Source organism: Crocodylus porosus, unplaced genomic scaffold (assembly GCF_001723895.1).
Source record: "Crocodylus porosus isolate Cpor-Errol unplaced genomic scaffold, CroPor_comp1, whole genome shotgun sequence".
NCBI classification, from domain to species: domain Eukaryota; kingdom Metazoa; phylum Chordata; order Crocodylia; family Crocodylidae; genus Crocodylus; species Crocodylus porosus.
The window spans coordinates 89,874,575-89,892,222 of NW_017728886.1; the positions used below are offsets into that span (position 1 = coordinate 89,874,575).

General features: G+C 41.8%; 1 protein-coding gene across 1 annotated transcript in view; it reads left to right on the plus strand.

Moving 5' to 3' along the window:
• RALA (RAS like proto-oncogene A) overlaps nucleotides 1–8,581 on the plus strand; it is a 16,988-nt gene extending 8,407 nt beyond the window's left edge. Inside the window, exon 4 of the mRNA XM_019539059.1 lies at nucleotides 6,625–8,581. Within this exon, the coding sequence (XP_019394604.1) occupies nucleotides 6,625–6,747 (123 nt within the window). The 3' untranslated portion in view covers nucleotides 6,748–8,581. The remainder of the gene's footprint in view (nucleotides 1–6,624) is intronic.
• Nucleotides 8,582–17,648: the final 9,067 nt, after the last annotated feature.

Here is a 17,648-nt window from a genome sequence, read left to right on the forward strand (position 1 = left end):
AGCTGGCCCGGCTCCATAGAGCCCCTGCTGGCCAGGGCCCTGTACTCCTGCTGCCCTGCTCTGGGCCCTGCCGGCACTGGCCCTGGGACACTGGCATGGGCCCCATGCTCCCGCTGGCTCCTCTGCCCACTCACTCCCAGTTTCCCCCCTCAGCCCTGAGGTACAGGCGGGGGGCAGCGCGCAGCCCTGACCCCGCACTCGCCTGCAGGAAATGAGCTGGTGCTGAGCATGGGGGAAAAGAGGCTCCCTCCCCAACCCTGTGGCCAGCACTCCCTGCTGCGGGCGCTGGCAGCCCACATGGTGCTGTCCTGAGCAGGCAAAGGCAGTCCCATGCGGTCTGCAGTGCAGGGCACTGGCCACGGGGTGGGGAGGGGGCCTCCTTTCCCCACGCTCAGCACTGTCATATGGTATGCTGCATTCAGCAGCATGGATGGAGACTTTGTATCAGCTTCTTAGATCTTATTGTGTGATGCATCAGCAAGCCTCAATCCAACATGTCTTGGAATTTAGCTTTTTGTTCCTTAATTGCAGGTAAATCAAATCCCGACATATTAGCTAGATATTAGGAAAAACTTTCTCACCAGTAGGGTAGGCACCAGAACAAGTTACCCAGGCAAGTTGTGTACTCTCCAGCCTTGGAGGTTTTTAAGACCCAGCTAGAATGATCTAATTGGAGATGGTCTTGCTTTGAGTAGCAGGTTGGACTAGATGACCTCCTGAGGTCCCTTTCTATCCTAATTTTCTGTGATTCTGTACCACAATGGATGCATTATGATCAGTTACTTCAGTTCCAATAGTGTTTGTTTTGTCACTGGAATTAGTTTTCCAACCCAAGTGGGGGCTGAAATATTGACCAAAACATGAATTAATTTTAGCTATCTTGAATTTCAATACGGTGGCTACATGCACAGCTTGCCAAAATGGCAGCATGACTTCTCTGACATGGGTAAACCACCTCTTCCTGAAATGCACTGTGGCCATTTCTATCAATGAGTTGCCTGTGGGGTGACACCTTTTTTTACCCTATTGTCAGGTGTAACCTGGGAGCTGGACTTCCTTGGAATACCAGGAAGCTGCCAGTTCCTGTCTACCTTTATGTTGTATTTGTAACAACTAGTTCTGCAGTCACTTCAGACAATAATAATGTTTTGCCCCAGTGCTAACGGGTCAGTGCCTGGGTAGTTCATTTTAATGCAGCAAAGCTTGTCATTATCACCCCAGAGGTTGTTGAAATCCATTACCCCCTTCCTGGTCCAGTTAATGTCACACTTTTTTCAGGGCACTGGGCTTGTCAGACTGAGAGGCCATAGTGAAGAGATGGTGTACGTGTGCGTGTGTGTGTGCACGCGCGCAGGTATAGAGGTTCTAGATGGGTCTGAGTCCTGGAGGTTCCTGATTGTTAATGGTGTTTCAGTGCCCGTAGGCTGCAATGCTGGTTTTGGGTGAGTGGTAAGCAAAAGACATCTGGCAAGTTGCCATGCAAGACAGTTAATAGATGGAGGTGGCCACCTGAGGCCTGATACCTCTGTGGTCAGGGCTAGAGTGGCTAGACAGAGCTCAAGAGAGGCCAGGATTGGGGCTTCAGTAGTACTTTGGGGGATGCCTGGAGGACTGATTGACTTGCTAGCCTTGCAGGAATATTGTGGGACATCTGTTGCAGACTTCCATTATGATGGTACTAATGCTTTGTCCTGAAGCTCTTATACTGCAACCCTTTTTGGGGATTGGTCCAGCAACAAGGATGTCTGAAAGCTTGCAGTTTGTCCTGCTGGAAAACATTTTCTCCCATGACAAGGTCAACCAACATCTGTTCATGCCTTACTGTTAGTCAAGTTTAGTTTGCTTCCCCAGATTTTAACAGGAGGAAAATATCACATTAAAATATGCTGGAGGCAAGGATTTATTAGGTCCCTGTTTTATATTACATAATTATGCCATGAACTGGTTATTGTGCAGTACATTTAGACTGGCCACATGAGCAAAGTAAGATTAGCCACAAGTACAAAGTAATTATTACACAATTAACTGGTTCATCATGCAATAAATTTGGACCAGCCACATGTGCAAAGTAATTATCACATGCTAAAAATGATGATTCAGCTATAAAGCGCCAACCATCAGTAAAGTTAGTGCTTGAAAATTTGCAGCAGCTCTATAGCTGTTTTTTGTTGAGCTTTAACTTAAATCTGTAGCACAGCCCTTAGGGTGCTATCTTTTCTTAAACTAACTGCATAGTTGGGATGGAGTTAGACAAGCTTTCGGATGTAAGACATTCTTCATTATATCTGAGCAGTGAAAGCCAACATGGTTACAGTGTATATAAAATTAAAATTAAAAAAAAACCCTAAGGGGGGGAGAGGAATTCCCAGAGGTAGCAAACAATTAGAGGAAAAGAAATTAAATACTTGGAGATCAAGCCCTATCAAAAGGGGCAGGGGATATTTTCATCTTTCTTCTCACCTTTCTGTGGATAAAATAATCTGCCATGAACCCAATATCAATGTTTACACCTTGGTTCTTAGTGTTCAGCCATCTTATTTTTTGTTTCCAGTGTCATCGTTAGAGGTATTAGGTAACTTTCCCTTGAGTATGCGAATACTGAGGTCAGAGAGGGAACAGTCGATCTGTGAGAAATGTTAAAAATAGCTTCTCTAACTGGAAATTTTTACACAACTAAATTACCTCAGCCATTTCTCAATATTCAAGTTTTGGTTCGTACACACTGATTCAGCCCCCAGGTTTTCAGAGCTAGTGGTGATAGCCACTCCATGGAGTTGAAGAATAAAAGGAGAAGCAAATCGGTGATCTATCTCATGGTTAATTCAGTCTGTACAATGCCTGAGATCTTCAGGCCAGGGTTGAGGTGAATTGACAAAGTTGTACAAGTGCCAGGAAGTCTCTCTTAAATGTTTCTTAAAACATCTGAAACTATTCTGTCTGTACTATATGAACTGAAGCTGTTGATCTAAATAAATTAAATTTCTTGCTTATTAGAAAAATAGTAAACCGCTCAGCTCAACATGGTCTGTTTCTAAACCTATTTCAGAAAAGAAGTTCAATTCTTAGGAGAAGAACCGAACAGCTTCCAAGTAGGCTAAATAGTCTAGGCAGCTAAAGACTGTATTGCTGCTTAAGTAAGGGAAGAAGAATGACATCCTACACTCTGGATGGTTTAGAATACAAGCAGGTAACAATCCATTTAGAAATCAAAAGGACTTTTGAAGATGAAAAGTTCATACAAATATGCCACTTTTTCCCCCAAAATAAGTGGAGTGAAAGTAACAGTTTTAATTGTTCTCTGATTGGTCTGTGGCAACATGTTCTTTAGAACAGTAGCTTTCTTTTTTCTGTAAAAAGTTCACAAGAGGCCAGCGCAACATGTTTCAAATAATATACTGTGTAAACTCCTGGGAAGTGTGGATGTCTATATGACAATTCCCTTTCCAGAAAGGAAATCTCATAGAATGTGCTTAAATACATCCACTAAAAAATTCTTGAAGATGAGTGTTTTATATTTAAGCACTTAGGATCCCAACAGGTTGGAATACTTTAGAATGAATAAAACTAGTGCAAAGCACAAATACAGGTTGTGGCAGAGTTTCATCTAAAAGTCTGAATTGACAGCAGGATCTTAAATTGCATCATCAGATGAGGAGGATTTTCCCACTTCCTAATTTTTTCCTTCCCTTTCAAAATTCCTGGAGCTGTAACTGTTGCTAATAGCTATTTTAAAGATTTGTTTACATAGCCTTGGAAAAATCTGAGTCACCACTTCAGAAATAAGTCCAGTTTTCAGACTGGACACTGCAAATAACTGATTTCCAGGAACTGTGCCGGGTTTTCCCAGTCTCTTTGCTTGTGTTTTTAGTAGAGGTGCACCAATATATTGATACAGTATCAGATTGGCACTGATAAAAGGAAAATTAACATTATAGGCTATCAGCTTTTTTTGCCTGGTGTAGCTGATGGTCACCAATAAATATGATATGCCTTCTGGATAGGTGCTGCCCAGCCAGGTCAATGAATGGGACCCTGGGGCTGGAGCAGGGAATGGGAGAGCCACAGGGGCTGAGAGTAGGGGGTGGCTCCCTGCTGTTGCACACACCCCTGGGGGAGGCATGTAGGAGCATGTGCGTTGAGTGGAGGTGGGCTGCCCACTCTCTGTCCTGCTGCCTTTGCCCTGCGAGCTGCATTTGACCGTGCATCCCCTGCCTGTCTGGCAGCAGTGGTGCTGGTGAGTTGTGCCTTCCACTGTTGGACAGCCAGGGGACACATGGCCAGCATGCAGCTCCAGAGGCAGTAGGGCAGAAAGCCCATGGCAGGCAGCCCGCCTTCACCCTCGCTACGCTCCTGAAAGCATCCCCGTACTTAAAAATGGTGGCTGAGCTTTAGTTCAAGCACCCCTACCACCATTTTTAAGTGCCAGGACTCTGATCCCCTTGGTTGTGCTGCCCACAGTTCTGTCCCTCTCCCTGCTGCAGCCCCAGGGTCCCATTCACTGCCTTGGCTGGACAGCGTCCTCTTCCCCTGCACTACTCTCTCCCTCACTGTGGGGGCCTCAATCTGCCCCCTCTACTCCTACACCCCTTCCCTCCCCCATGCCCTATCCCTTCCACAGATTTACCTGCAGGGCACTTCTCTCCACACTACCCAGCTGTGCTCCTGTAAATTGGTTATTGGATCAGTATTGGCCAGTATGTCTGGTGAATAATCAGCTATTGCTGTCGGCCGAGAAGATCTTTATCTGTTTATCCCTAGTTTTTAGACTCAAATCATGAGTGGAACCTAGAAAACTGAATAAAGTGTCTTAGTGTGTACCTGATCTAGTAAAAATGAGACTTCAGGAACTAGATAGTTCTATCTGCTTCTGTTAACCTATTAAAGTTGCAGTTGTCAACTATGCTATGATTTAAGCTATATTTTCATGTGAGAAATGGAAGTAAGTTTTAAAAACATGACATACCAGTGGCTTGAAGTTGCAGCAAAGTAGATTTAGATTAAATCTCAGGGTGGGGGGCAAGAATCTTCACTATTAGAACAGGGATGCAGTGGAATAGACTGCTTAAGGAAGTTGTGGAATGTCCTTCATTGGTGACTTTCAAAGAGGATGGATAAGCAGTGGTCAGCAAATAGTCTAGGGAGTAGCTATGCCTAGAGTGTGCTATAAAGAGTAGCAGTTGGAAGCCTGGGAGCCCCTCCATATGCACATTGCTGGGAGATCACAAGAAGAGCTGTGCAGCCCAGAGCAGATGGATATTGGAGAGATCCAGGTTGGCAGCACGAGATGAAAGAAGAGCTGCAACTAGTTTAGTTATAAAAAAAAAAAAAAAAAAAAAAAAAAAAACATTAAAGGAGTTGAGAGAAGTTTATGGAGGGGGTACAGAAAGGAGAACTCTGACTTTGCCGTTAGAGGGTGTGATGTGTAGAGTTATGTTTGGTGTCCCTAAATTGTAGAGCAGCATGGGAGGGTGTCTGTTTTTTTCTTACACTTCTGAGGTTTGCTATTTGCCACAGAGGGCTGAGAAGGAATTTTTTTCCCCACCTGTTGCTATGCATGGGGGGCGCGGTTGGCCTTGGTTAGAAATATTAGATGTTGGCTACACCTAAGGCTCAGGATTTTTACTGGTATCTGACAGTGCTTGGAGGCTCCTAGTTGGAGAATCTTTCCCTTTCACTCAGGGTCAGAATAATTAGCACATTTGGGATCAAGAAGGAATTTTATCTCATGGTCATGCTGGTATGGATTGTTTGCTCTGTAGTAGGGAGGTCTGGACAGGGTTGATTGTGTAGCTTTAAGAATAGATTAGACCAGACTATTCCTAAAATTCCTGTTCCTGAGGGTTGGACTGGATGACCTTCTGAGGTCCCTTCCAAAGCTACTTTTCTATGAATCTGTGATCTTGGGAATAGATGGGGCTCAATGTCAGAGGAAGGGGTGAACCAACCAGACATTGGAAAAAATTGCATGTCCTTGGAAAACTAGTAAGAGGAGTAAGATTACTTAAGGTTAGTTGTCCTTTCACCCAGGCCTTCTGTAGGTACAAGTTTCCCTTGCTTTATGTGGTTCTGTCTGTGCAAATTCACTTTTATGCAGTAACCCTTTTTATACCAAAGATCCATTTTATATGCAAGTAAATTCACTCGATCGGTGTAGTGGAAGCCTGCTGCTCAGGGCAGCTGGTGCCCATGCTTCTAGAGCTACAGGTGCCCCAGGAGCAACGCGACACCATGTGCATCTCGCCAACAGGTGGGCAGGGGGCACGGTGCAACCCAGTGGCGCTGCTCCCAGGGCAGCTGCCGCTGGGTGCAAAGTGCAGCATGCTGTTAGACTGCTGTTGGTGAGTACCAAAACTGGCTTGTAAAAGTGGTAGAAATGGCTCTGGCGGTCAGTACAATTGAGGTCTTGGAATGTATCCCTATTTGTTGCATTGTAAAGTGGGTTCCCTTCATGCATATTCTACTTACGTGCCATTATCCAAGATTGCATGTACAGCATAAAGCAAGGGGAACCTGTATTGGGACTTTCTCATTTAAACGAGGTGGATTAAATATCATGGTTTATGTTCACTCAGCATAAAAGTATCAATAATACATGTGTGTTATCATTTGTTTTTATAATTTTAGGTATTTTTTGACTTGATGAGAGAAATAAGAGCCAGAAAGATGGAAGACAGCAAAGAGAAGAATGGGAAGAAGAAAAGGAAAAGCCTAGCTAAGAGGATCAGAGAAAGATGCTGCATTTTATAATTAAAGTCCCGAATTCCTTTCCTACCTTGACCATACTAAAAAAATACCAAACCCATAACTTATAAGCATGCCATTGAAGGCTCAAATGACTGAAATTATCCTAACATGTTGGAAATTGTAATGTATCACTAAAAGCATGAATTGGAACTGCACTGAAAGTCAAATTCACTGAAAAATTAATGTGGCTTCCAGAGAAGCAGAGTTCAACCCATTTCATAATTGCCTACATGATCACATTTCTTCTGAATGTAGTGTTTCATAGGCAGTCTTTTTTGTAAACAGAAAGAAGTAGTACTTTCTGATTTCTTGTAAAGCATAAATTTTATATCATTTAAGAATTGTCACTTCATCTTGTCTTCTACTGCCTTGAAAATTACAGTTGTGAACGTGATACCTAACTAACTGGTACGGAGTTTTCTTGCTGTGGAGATGAGCAGACTATAAAAGAGTGGTATATTTGCATAACTTATACTGGGAGTCATTTATACATGGATCTGCATTACGTGATTCAACTTAAAGTGGTATAATCTTGTATATGGAAACATTTAAATATGCCTTAATTTTAAAAAAAAACAACATAGAAATACATAGTCAAGGGTGTATTTTCAACTCGTTGCATGGAGACAGTGTCCCTGTGCATCAGTAGGAGAGTGTGCTCCAGTGTGAAGTGCAGTTATCTGAACAATCTCGCTAACTAGCTGTCAACTAGCAGTGTCTGCTTTTAAAATGTGTGCCATACTCTGGTCCTCTGAGTAATCCAGAGCACATTTTGTCACTTGTAAGTTAGTAAATGATATGGTATCTTAAAACTGAAGGGTCAGAATAGATTTAAGTTGAAGTTCATAAGTGGTATGGCACAGGTACGCCCAAAATGGGCATTTACCTCTTAATGTGCTGATACCTTGAAATTACCCGTTTGCAAATAGTCAATGTCTGTAGGTGTTAAAAACCCCTGGACTTGAGCGAAGTGGAGCTCGTTCCGTAGCACTAATGTGTTTTGCGTTAAGGTGTGGTCTGGGAAATTCTGGTGTCATCAGTTAATTTCTTCCTTTTGTGCTCCTAATACTAAACTATGGGAACATGGTGTGTTATGCTGAAGCTACTTGTAGGTTTTGTACTGTTTAGTCTAGTTTGTGTTGATGATGGGGAACATTGTAGCTACTTTTTCTAGTTTAATGTTGATATCAAACATGCTTTGCATTTCGGAAATATTTACTATGGGCATCTAAAAATCCCAAATGAAATGTACTGCCTCAGCTGCTTCAGAGTGGAAAGAATACTAGCACACTGTTAGTACGCTGCATCTTAACTAAAAATATGCCAGAATCTTTGGAGGTTTTGGACTTATTTTAGAGTAGGGAAGGCTAGCTCAATTCCACAAACTATATTACTTTTTTTATACATGTGTAAACCTATAACTGACAGTTCAAAATGTGTTCAAGCAACCTAGGAAACAAATATGTAATTTACATGTTAACTAATAATAGACATTTTAGGGACTCAACTCTTCAGAAATAACATTTGTCATGTTTAAATATTTATCAGTAAGGAATTTTGTATGTACATTTAGTAAACTACCATGTGCAGAATTAAAGTTACTCATGTAACTACAGCCAAGTAAGCCAGTCTTCATCTTCCTGTGTGCTCACTTTCAGTCTGGTTAACCAGGGAGTCTAACCACTAACATTGTGACTTCATTTTGAGAACTGTATATGGGAACTGAGGTGTTATGAAGCCACTGGACACAGGGACTTGTCATGGCTGATGCCTTACCCAATTCTTTTTATTTGCTATTTGAGCCATGGAAAGAAAAATAAACTTCCATTTTTTTAAATACTTGTGCAGTGTTAATTGATGGAGAAACAAAGTGTGTGTTAGCACAGCTGACACAATCTATCATGGATTAATAAAATTGAGTATTCAGTTATTCTACATGCATCAGTGAAACAGAATTCTGGCTTTAACCTTATTAGCCTGAGTTATGTACATGTCAAAAGCTCAGAACAGACCTGAGTAATTGCCTCTGCATTTTGTGCAGTACCAACTTCTCCTTCGGGTAGCAGCGAAGGAATAGATTAAGATCAACGTGTGCCAAAAAATCACTAAAAATAGAAAGCTCTGTGTTAAAATTTCTGTTTCAAAGTAAAAACTATTGGATACAATAATGCCAGTAATTGTGCGTAAGAGCTGCCATCAAATGTAATACTGAGTATTCTTTCCTTAAAATACTTGCACCTTATGACTAAGGAGTTCTGGGTGATCTGAGGACTGTTTCTGGTTCTCACGGTCTTCCTTTCTTTAAAGTTGCTTGACCTCTGTGCTTGTTTTGAGGCATACTGTTTGGAGTTTCACACTTGAGGAGCCTTATGAATTGTTTGGATTTTCTTTGTAAGATGTAGACATGTTGTAAGGTAAGTATGTTATTTGCTTTTTCATTTAATAGACTCTCCCATTTTGTCTGTACAGTATTCTTTTGCAGCTACTTTTCCATCTGTGAACTTAAACATTTTGCCATTAAGGTTCTGACTTACTGTAATCGCACCCACTAAAATCAATGTTCTCTAAACTTTCTGTGAGTTGGGCTATATTTCTATGTGTTTATACGGCAAATTGAAGGATGATTTGAATCTATGAAATCTGTAAGGGAAAGTGGCTTGAGATTTATTTTTTTTGTGGAGGAAGTCTGGTAAGATCCCCCTTCTGGTTTGTCCTCCCTTAAAAAGTTCCAAAGCTTAGGGATAGCTATTTTTAAACTTCCTGCATGCTGCAAGCTTCCCCATTTATCCTCATGAAGGGAAGAGTGACTTGTTGGAAAGGTAGATCCAGATTCCATGAAGAACTCCTTGAATTGTGCTGTAATCTTATTAGCCTTTTTACCACCTCCTGTTAAATCCCACGTGCGAGGATCTGGCCTCTCCACAGGAATACACTGTAGCTGATCACAACTGAAGATGGTCCAGTCTGCCAAGGTATATGTAAAACTAGTACTAAACCTTGTTGATATGCATATAGATTCCTCTTCTCCTGAGTAACTTCTAATTATAGTTTTGAGACCATGTCGTAATTTTAGGTAGCCTTCTTGAAAATTGGTTAAAGGATATGTGAAAGGAGACTACCTCTTGGTAAACAATTCTTGTTAGGTGTTTCTGTTTTAGTTATGCTGACTATTAGATTAACTACAAACATTTAGAGTTGATTATCTTGTAAAACAATGTTAGGACTATTCTTTCTTTCCAGGATTGCTTTTAGGTCACTGAATTTTTAAACAGATAAAGCCAGTGACCCATTTAACTCAGTGTCTGAATTGCCGTCCCATGCCACTGGTAATCTCATATTGCTGCAAAGTAATGGCTGGCAAATACTTACAAAGAAAGTTGTAAGGATTTCCTCTAAATGTGGAGCAGGAAAACTCCTCTAGCTGCTGACGTCTTGCAAGATTCCACCTAAAATCTGAAGAAATGCTGGGAGTTTGAGGATTTTTTTTTATTCTGTAGAAAACTTGAGCTCTAAAGATCACCTCTAAGGTAGGTGTATGGAGCTTGAATTTGTTTCTCAGTAAGGCCCATCTTGCTTTCTCCTCACCTTTGCTTTTGACCAGGGGTGTCAAGCATATGATGCAATTTGCCAGGTCTGGACTGTGGAGCTGTATAATCTGACCTGCAGGACTCCTAGAGGAGTTGGGAATTCGTGGGCAGAAGCAGAAGAGGGTCCACAGGGAGATCTGCCAAATGCAGAATACAGAGCTCCACTGTGGGAGAGGGAGTGTTAGTAGTAGGAGGTAAGCGCTGAATCCTGTGGATCCCTGATGCCACTTGTCCTGTAATCTGGGTTCAGTCCCCATGGAGCCAGGTGAGCTTGATATCCCATGTTCTAGACAAAGCATCCGCTGTAACATCGTAGCCTCTTTTGATATGGCTTGGAAGAGCTTCATCTTGTCCAAAGCCATCAGGGCTCGTGGACAGAGGTGATATCTTTTCTTAGACCAACAAGATTTTTGCAAAATCTTTAATTGCAAGCTTTCAAGCACAAACACCCTTCAAAACCAGGTGTCAGAGAAAAGATTGTAAAAGTTCTCCTGGGTAGAAATAAAAGTTTGTATTTCACAGGATTTCACGGAGGAGTCAATAGATGGAAACATCCTCTGGGCAGCAGTTCTTAACTGGTAAGGAGCCTCAGCTCTCCTGTGAGGCTGTGATGATGCAAATTACCTTAGACAAAGGCAGGAGCAGAATCTCAGGTTTCAGGTGGTCAAAGTTGTTTCCTGCTTGAGAAAATATGAAGACTTCATTTCATTTTGTCCATGCATCTTTGAAGAGCTGTCAGAAATTAAGCAAGTGTGATCCTTTACTATTCAGAAATGTATTCTTCCCTAATCCACAGGCGGTGGGGAGAGAGAGTTGGAACCATATCTGCAGCTTTGTGTCACTCTTCTGATAACGTTTTCTAACACCCTGTTTGCAACTGTAGTTTTCTCTGGAGGACTTAAAGGAATTCTGAATCATCTTGCAAAATCCAACACAGTGGAATTCTAATGGCCTTTATACTAGTCTGAACTTGTTTGCACTTATCTTTTGTTAGAGTCCAGTAATCAATTTGCATGCCTTGGCTTCTCCAGCCACACAATAGCCATGTGCATAAATCACATTTTTCAAACAATCGTGCCAGTCTTTCAGCAGTGCTATTACTGAAATAGGTTGGCAATTTTGTAAAAGAAATGACTCATACGAGAAGCATGCTCAAGCACTTTGTGGCAGCCTAAATTTGTAGCTAACATTGAACAACAGGAATGGGTGCCAAAGTGGCTCATCTAAAGGAAAAACTAATCTTCGCTTGAAATCTGAAAATGGTTGGAATACATCTGGAAAAAGTTTTTTTTTTTGGTCAAAATGCTGTCATTGAAGCCAAAACACTTCAGTGACATGGAACTGTTTTGATAGGTTTTGACAGAATGGGTTGTGGTCCAGGGTGGACTTTTGGCAAGTTCCAGAGGTCAAGATTGAACCAGACCTTTTGGACACAATCCCACTTCATGAAAACAGTTTGCTTTGGTTCCAGTGCAGAATGGAAGCATTTCAAAATTTCAGCCTATGAAGTAGAATTACCCATCCTTACCACCTCAGATAAGTACTGCACTTAATAATGATATAAACAGCTTGACAAAGAACTATGAAATACAGTGGCTGGCAACCTTTAATAACCTACAGGCTGGAACAACCAAACTGGTTCAGTGTGGGCTGGGTGAATTTGGCAGCATGTCAGCTGCCTGGCTTCAGCACAGCTCCCCACCAGCTAGAAGCTGCACCCATCCCACTGTTGGCACTGGATTCACACCCCAGGCCTGATACTTTTGCTCCAGGTGAGCACGAGCTTCAGATGGACCGCAATTCCTCTGATTGATAATAGGCGAATTTTATTGATAAGGGAATAAGAGCAATGCAGGCAAAGCGACAGTGTACATTACCCAAATTCCCCTGTGCCCAGAGTATATACAAGGCAAACGGTCCATCTGGCTGGTACATAAACGCCACCTTGAGGTTCTTCACGTGATTGTCCGACGTCAGCAACCTTGGAGGTCAGGGGCTGATGCCAAGTGCCTGCTTGCTGTTTTGAAAACTTTTGTATTCTTTCTCCTCTAATAACTTAATCTTTGGGCATTGTGGGTTGGTCGTCTTGTGGTCATCATACTGTCCACATTCTGGTTTCTCAACTAAAATCTTATTTTCATAAACCTATCACATGCACATACCTTAATATGGTCATTTCATTTGAAACTGGAAATCCTAAGGGTTTTCACAGGTGGGCACTCGTACCTCAGAGCCAGGCCTATCTCTATTACGAAAATAAAGTTTGGATGTTTTCAGTCTCCCAGGATGTGTATATCCGTTGGCTGCAGATATTCTGTCTTCCCTGAAGGCTGTGAAACTGTGACAAAACAGGCTTTTAGAAATCAATTAATGCTTGCCATTTTCTTAAACCATTGTTCTAATACAATATCTATTTTACCTACAAGCCAGATCCTAAAAACAAACCTCTACATATCATTTTCTAGCCACAGCCAGGGAGCAGGGGCATCAGGGGAAGTGGCAGCAGTGTAGGCACAGCTTTCAGCTGCCTGGCTGTGCTGTGGACACAGGCACAGACAAGGCCCTCTGCCTCCATGGGCCATATGTTGCTGACACCTGGTAAACTATTTAAACCATTTGTCTTTAGTGTCTACCACTTGTGGCTCTCCATATTAGAGGCAGATAATAACCTTTTCCCTCCCCATTCTCCCCGCTTTTAGGAAACTTGGGGAACTAGAGAGTTGTAATGAGTTCTGACTCCTCTAAGTACTTCATGTTGCCTCACAGTGTAATTCCCAAAATGTTTCCCCTTGCCTTGGGAAAATTAGCGTTAATGGTTAGAAGTAGAGGAAAAAAAAAATCTAGGTGGTGATGGGTCAGTATTCAAAGCTTTTTCCTGAAACACTTAGACTGAAGCCGGAGGTGCCAAAATCTGACAACACTAATTCATACTTGTGGCAGGGTCTAACATTGTTTGGTTTCATGGCTGACCCTACAAACCAAAGTTCTGTCTGCCTGTTTGGTCGTCAAAGATTTGTCACTTTTTGGAAATATACAGGCTTACCACAGTATCCTTTACGTGTGTGTATGTGTGTGTGTAAATATATATGTGTATGCATGTATATGTTTGTGTTTGCTCCTCCAAAATTATTCAATATGTTCTTTTCTAAGCTCTCTTCTATGTAAATCAGTGATGGCTGGTTTGCTGTGTTGCTGGATTTATTTAAAGCCTTACTACGTAAAGAGATTCAGCTTAGCTGACGTTTGAGGCTGTAATCTGACAATTTGCCCAAACATTTATCTGCTAGTACTTTTGAGTTAACTACTTTCTTGCCAGTGCAATATTTCAGGCACAACTTACACGTATTTAAAAACCAATAGTACTTTTGGGAAGGGCTACAGCTTATAAGGTGCTTGAAGATCTTTCTGGATGAAAAGCACTCTGAAAGCAAAGGGATAAGAGAAACAAAACTGCGGGAGTGAACTTCTTTTCAGTACCTTAGCTGTAAATTTTATTTCTGAAAAACTACAACTAAAGCTGATTTGGATCCACATTCTTTTATTTAAGGAGCCCCATTCAGAGGGTTGGGGCTAAGTGCTTTTGAACTGTGCCCACCTTTTATTGTATAAAGTAGAGTTGCAAGGGGGAGAAGGTAGACTACAATTTAAATTCTTTCCTAGTGAATAAGCAGATTCCAGAGTGCTCTTGAAACTGTCCAAATATTATGGAAAATGTGTAATCACTTGTTTCCACTACAGAACATATACAGCTAGCTAAACATAGGCTTGGGACTAACCAAAAACAAACAAAGGAAGAAACTTTTAAAAATGTTTCATTGTGAAATTCTGGAATCAAAGTTTTTCTGACAAGCTGTTACAAAACAGAAGTGACTGGAAACTCTTGTATATATTGTGGTGTGAAGTGTGGGTTCAGATGCACAAAAAATTCCCTTAAAAGGATTTGAAAACTAAATGGGTTTTAAGCCATTATTTTAAGAATAAATCTCTTATTGTCCATGAATTAAAGCAACAGCACATGTTCCAGAGTTTTTCAAAGGTGTGCAGATATCCCTCATTTCACAGATGGCAAAACTGGATACAGCAATACAAAGACTGACTTGGGCTATCACAGTAAATTGAGAAAAAACAGTTCTGTGCCCTGTCCCTTTAGTGAAGTGGCATTGCTGTTGCAGTGAATTTAAGGCATGATATAGTTACATTTGCAAACATATCAATAATTACTTATGATAATCTACAGAGACTATAATCTCTGCAGTCATCCTTATTCTAGTTTCTGTACTTGATTATAGATACCTCTAATTGATATACTTTTGTTCCACGCTACCCTCCCAGAATAGGAGGAGAATGAGAAATGGCTTGTTGCTGGGCCTCCCATACAGAAGAGCAAAAAGAAAAGAAACACTAGGATTTAACAGACTTTTTGGTGGTGCTGTTGGCAGTAGCATAAACAGAAACAAAAGCTCTGATGTACCTGTCAGAGATAAGCTTTATGTCTTAGAGATATAGCGCTCATCCTTTGAAACGCTGTCCTAAAAGGCATTCCTCATACTATGGTTTCTTCCTAATATTGTATTCTGCCTTTTTTGCTATCACAGATGATGCATGTGAAGGCTTTGTGAGGATGCATCATTTAAAGTACTTTTTCAAATTGTGTGCAATACTGGCAGAGAGGTTGAATATCATAGCTAAGGAGCCAGCAGCCTGAGCTTCGTAAAATGGTTCATGTTCTGCAGCCTGCCGTCTGCTGGCTGCTAGCAGCCCTGAAGCAAGTCAGATCAACAGGTGCTATAGCTAAATGCCTCAGGTTAATAGAATGAAACTCATTAAAGCCATTATCGCATTATAACTTTTAAAGCGCAAGTATTCAGTGGTGTACCTAAATCCCTGGAAAATACTTTCAAGTACAATCGTCTCAAAGAAGCATGGCTTTAATTCAGTGGTGCCCAGCTTTTTGACCATGTGGGTGGTGTGAATTCAGTCTGTGGGTGGCTATCTGTGGCATGCAAGGCCAGGCCTTGGTGAATGGGAGGGTGTTAATTGCAACCACTGCCACCACATTTCTGGACCTGTGGGGAGTCCAATGTGGGGGTCAGAGATTGAGTACCACTGGCCTAATCTATTCTTCAGTGAAAAAGAAGAATACTACACCTATAAAAATAAGGCCTAGTCCACACTAATGCTTTTTTTCCAGGAAAAGTTTGAATTCAAGCACTTTCAAAGCCCTTCTGTGATGGCAGGACCCTCCTTTCTGCTGGTAGGTACACCAGCTCTTTGATGGGAAGAGGGAGAAGTGAAGTGCATGTGGATGACTGTTACAGTTCACTTAACCTCTGATACCTTCCCAGGGTACACTTTGCACTCCGGTGGCAGAGCTACTGTAATGGAGCCATGTGGGGGCCCCAGAGGTCCCCAAGTGTGTATATACTGAGATGTCTTGGATGAAGAGGTTGCTGACTACCACCAGCACTTCTGGGTGCCAGCACTTCTGGGTAATAGTAGATATAGCCTAAGAAAATACTGCACTACTTAACTAGTAGTGGTTCAAATACCCATCAACAGCAGTATCTACTGATATTAGACTTTTGCTATAAAATATCATCATTTAACTGAGGTAACAGCCAGAGCGAGGGAACATAGAAACTACTGTACTCAATCCAAGATGTATTCCTTCTCATCCAATATCCATTCCCTGATGGAAGAAGAAAGGAACAAGCAAGCACATCATTATGGGATGAAGATTGTCACTCTCCCATCAAGGTACCTCTCTCATCCTCATGAATTAGAGATGGTTTTTAAGTCCTGAAGCACATTTAATATCCCTTCCAAAACAGGTAGGGATCAGTATTGGCTTTAGCTCTGGAGAGTCGTGTCTTTCTAAGTATTGTGTGTGAGGGTGTCGATTCTCTCTGGTTTTGTTTCTGCATGGGCCTTACCCCTAGTGTGTATCAGGTTATCTGTACAATTCTCCATGGTGGAAGGAATTTGAGCCTAAATGTTTGTAAGTTGCTCTCCAGTTCCTTAGCTGGAAGGTTTTCTCTGTAGTTTGTTAATGAGGTGCTGACAGGCACTCCTGGTTATTTGCCAATTTTGGACCAAATAGACCCATCTCTCATAAGCCTATAGTCTTGATAGCCCCCACCTTTTACTGCTATTTATTTAATGCTGATTTATGAAACTAACAGATAATATTGTTTGTTTAAAGGATGCATTTCCTTCTCCTCTGGGCACTGTCTTCTCTTTTTTCCTTTTCCAACTGCCTGCCTTGCTCTCATTTGGGCCTTGCAGATGGTTTAGAACTATCTTTTAGGCTTTTATAGTTAGAAGGGCAAACAGTGTTTTAGACTGAATTGAGGGCTGTGTTGGCCTAACAATGTGTAAGGGGATCTTTCAAGTTTTATCACTCAAATAACCTGAGCTACTAGAGAAGCCAGATGTGGCTTTTAAGCTATGTTGTAGGATCAATCCAATAACTGCTTCAATTCACAACTTGGAAATAAGGATGACTTCATTCTAAAGTCACCTTAAAAAGTGTTTAAACTACTGCTTTTTATAATTTATGAACCAGAAACATCTAAGCCTTGCTGTGCTGTATAGTTTACATAGGACAAAATAATCCCTACCCTGAGAAGCTTGAGATATAAAAGATGAGACAGAACACGCATATAGACAACAAAGAAGCAACTTTTTACACTTTCCATTCAACAGACAATTCCTACCCTCTGTCTAGAGGCCCATAGGATAAATGACACAAGGAAATGCCTTCCTTCCACCCTATTTGTTTCCCCATACATTAGCAAGAGCAGGTTGCTTGCCCTCCCACATGGGGGAAGCTGCCTGAACTGACTCGGTTTCTCTTTGTTGTATAGGGTGCCTGCCTGCCATTTGTAGAAGTGGGGTGAAAAAGACAACATAGAACCTGCCTGGGCTCAAAAAAAGACTATTGCCCCACGTACAGGACTCGGTAGTGTTCAGAGCCATTCTTTCCTCCTTTTCTATTTTTAATTGAGTGTTGAGTGGTAGAGCAAGGAAAGGACTTGGGAACCTGATGTTCTTTCTAGAACTGGGAAGTATCTGCACAGCAGCAGGGGTGGGAGCGTTCTTTGGAGTGATAGAGTTGGCTCTGTCCAGATGCCTTACTGCTCCTTACTGCTCCCAGGCCCAGAATGAGGTTGGGCTTTTGCTCTTACATCGGCCTGAATGAAAGGCAGCGGTGAGCACAGGTGCAGCCTGTAGAACAGGTGTAGTGACTGCCACACCTTAGTTCACCCTCCCTGTTACCCCCAGCTGTGTGAACAGAGATTGCAACATGTCTAGTTT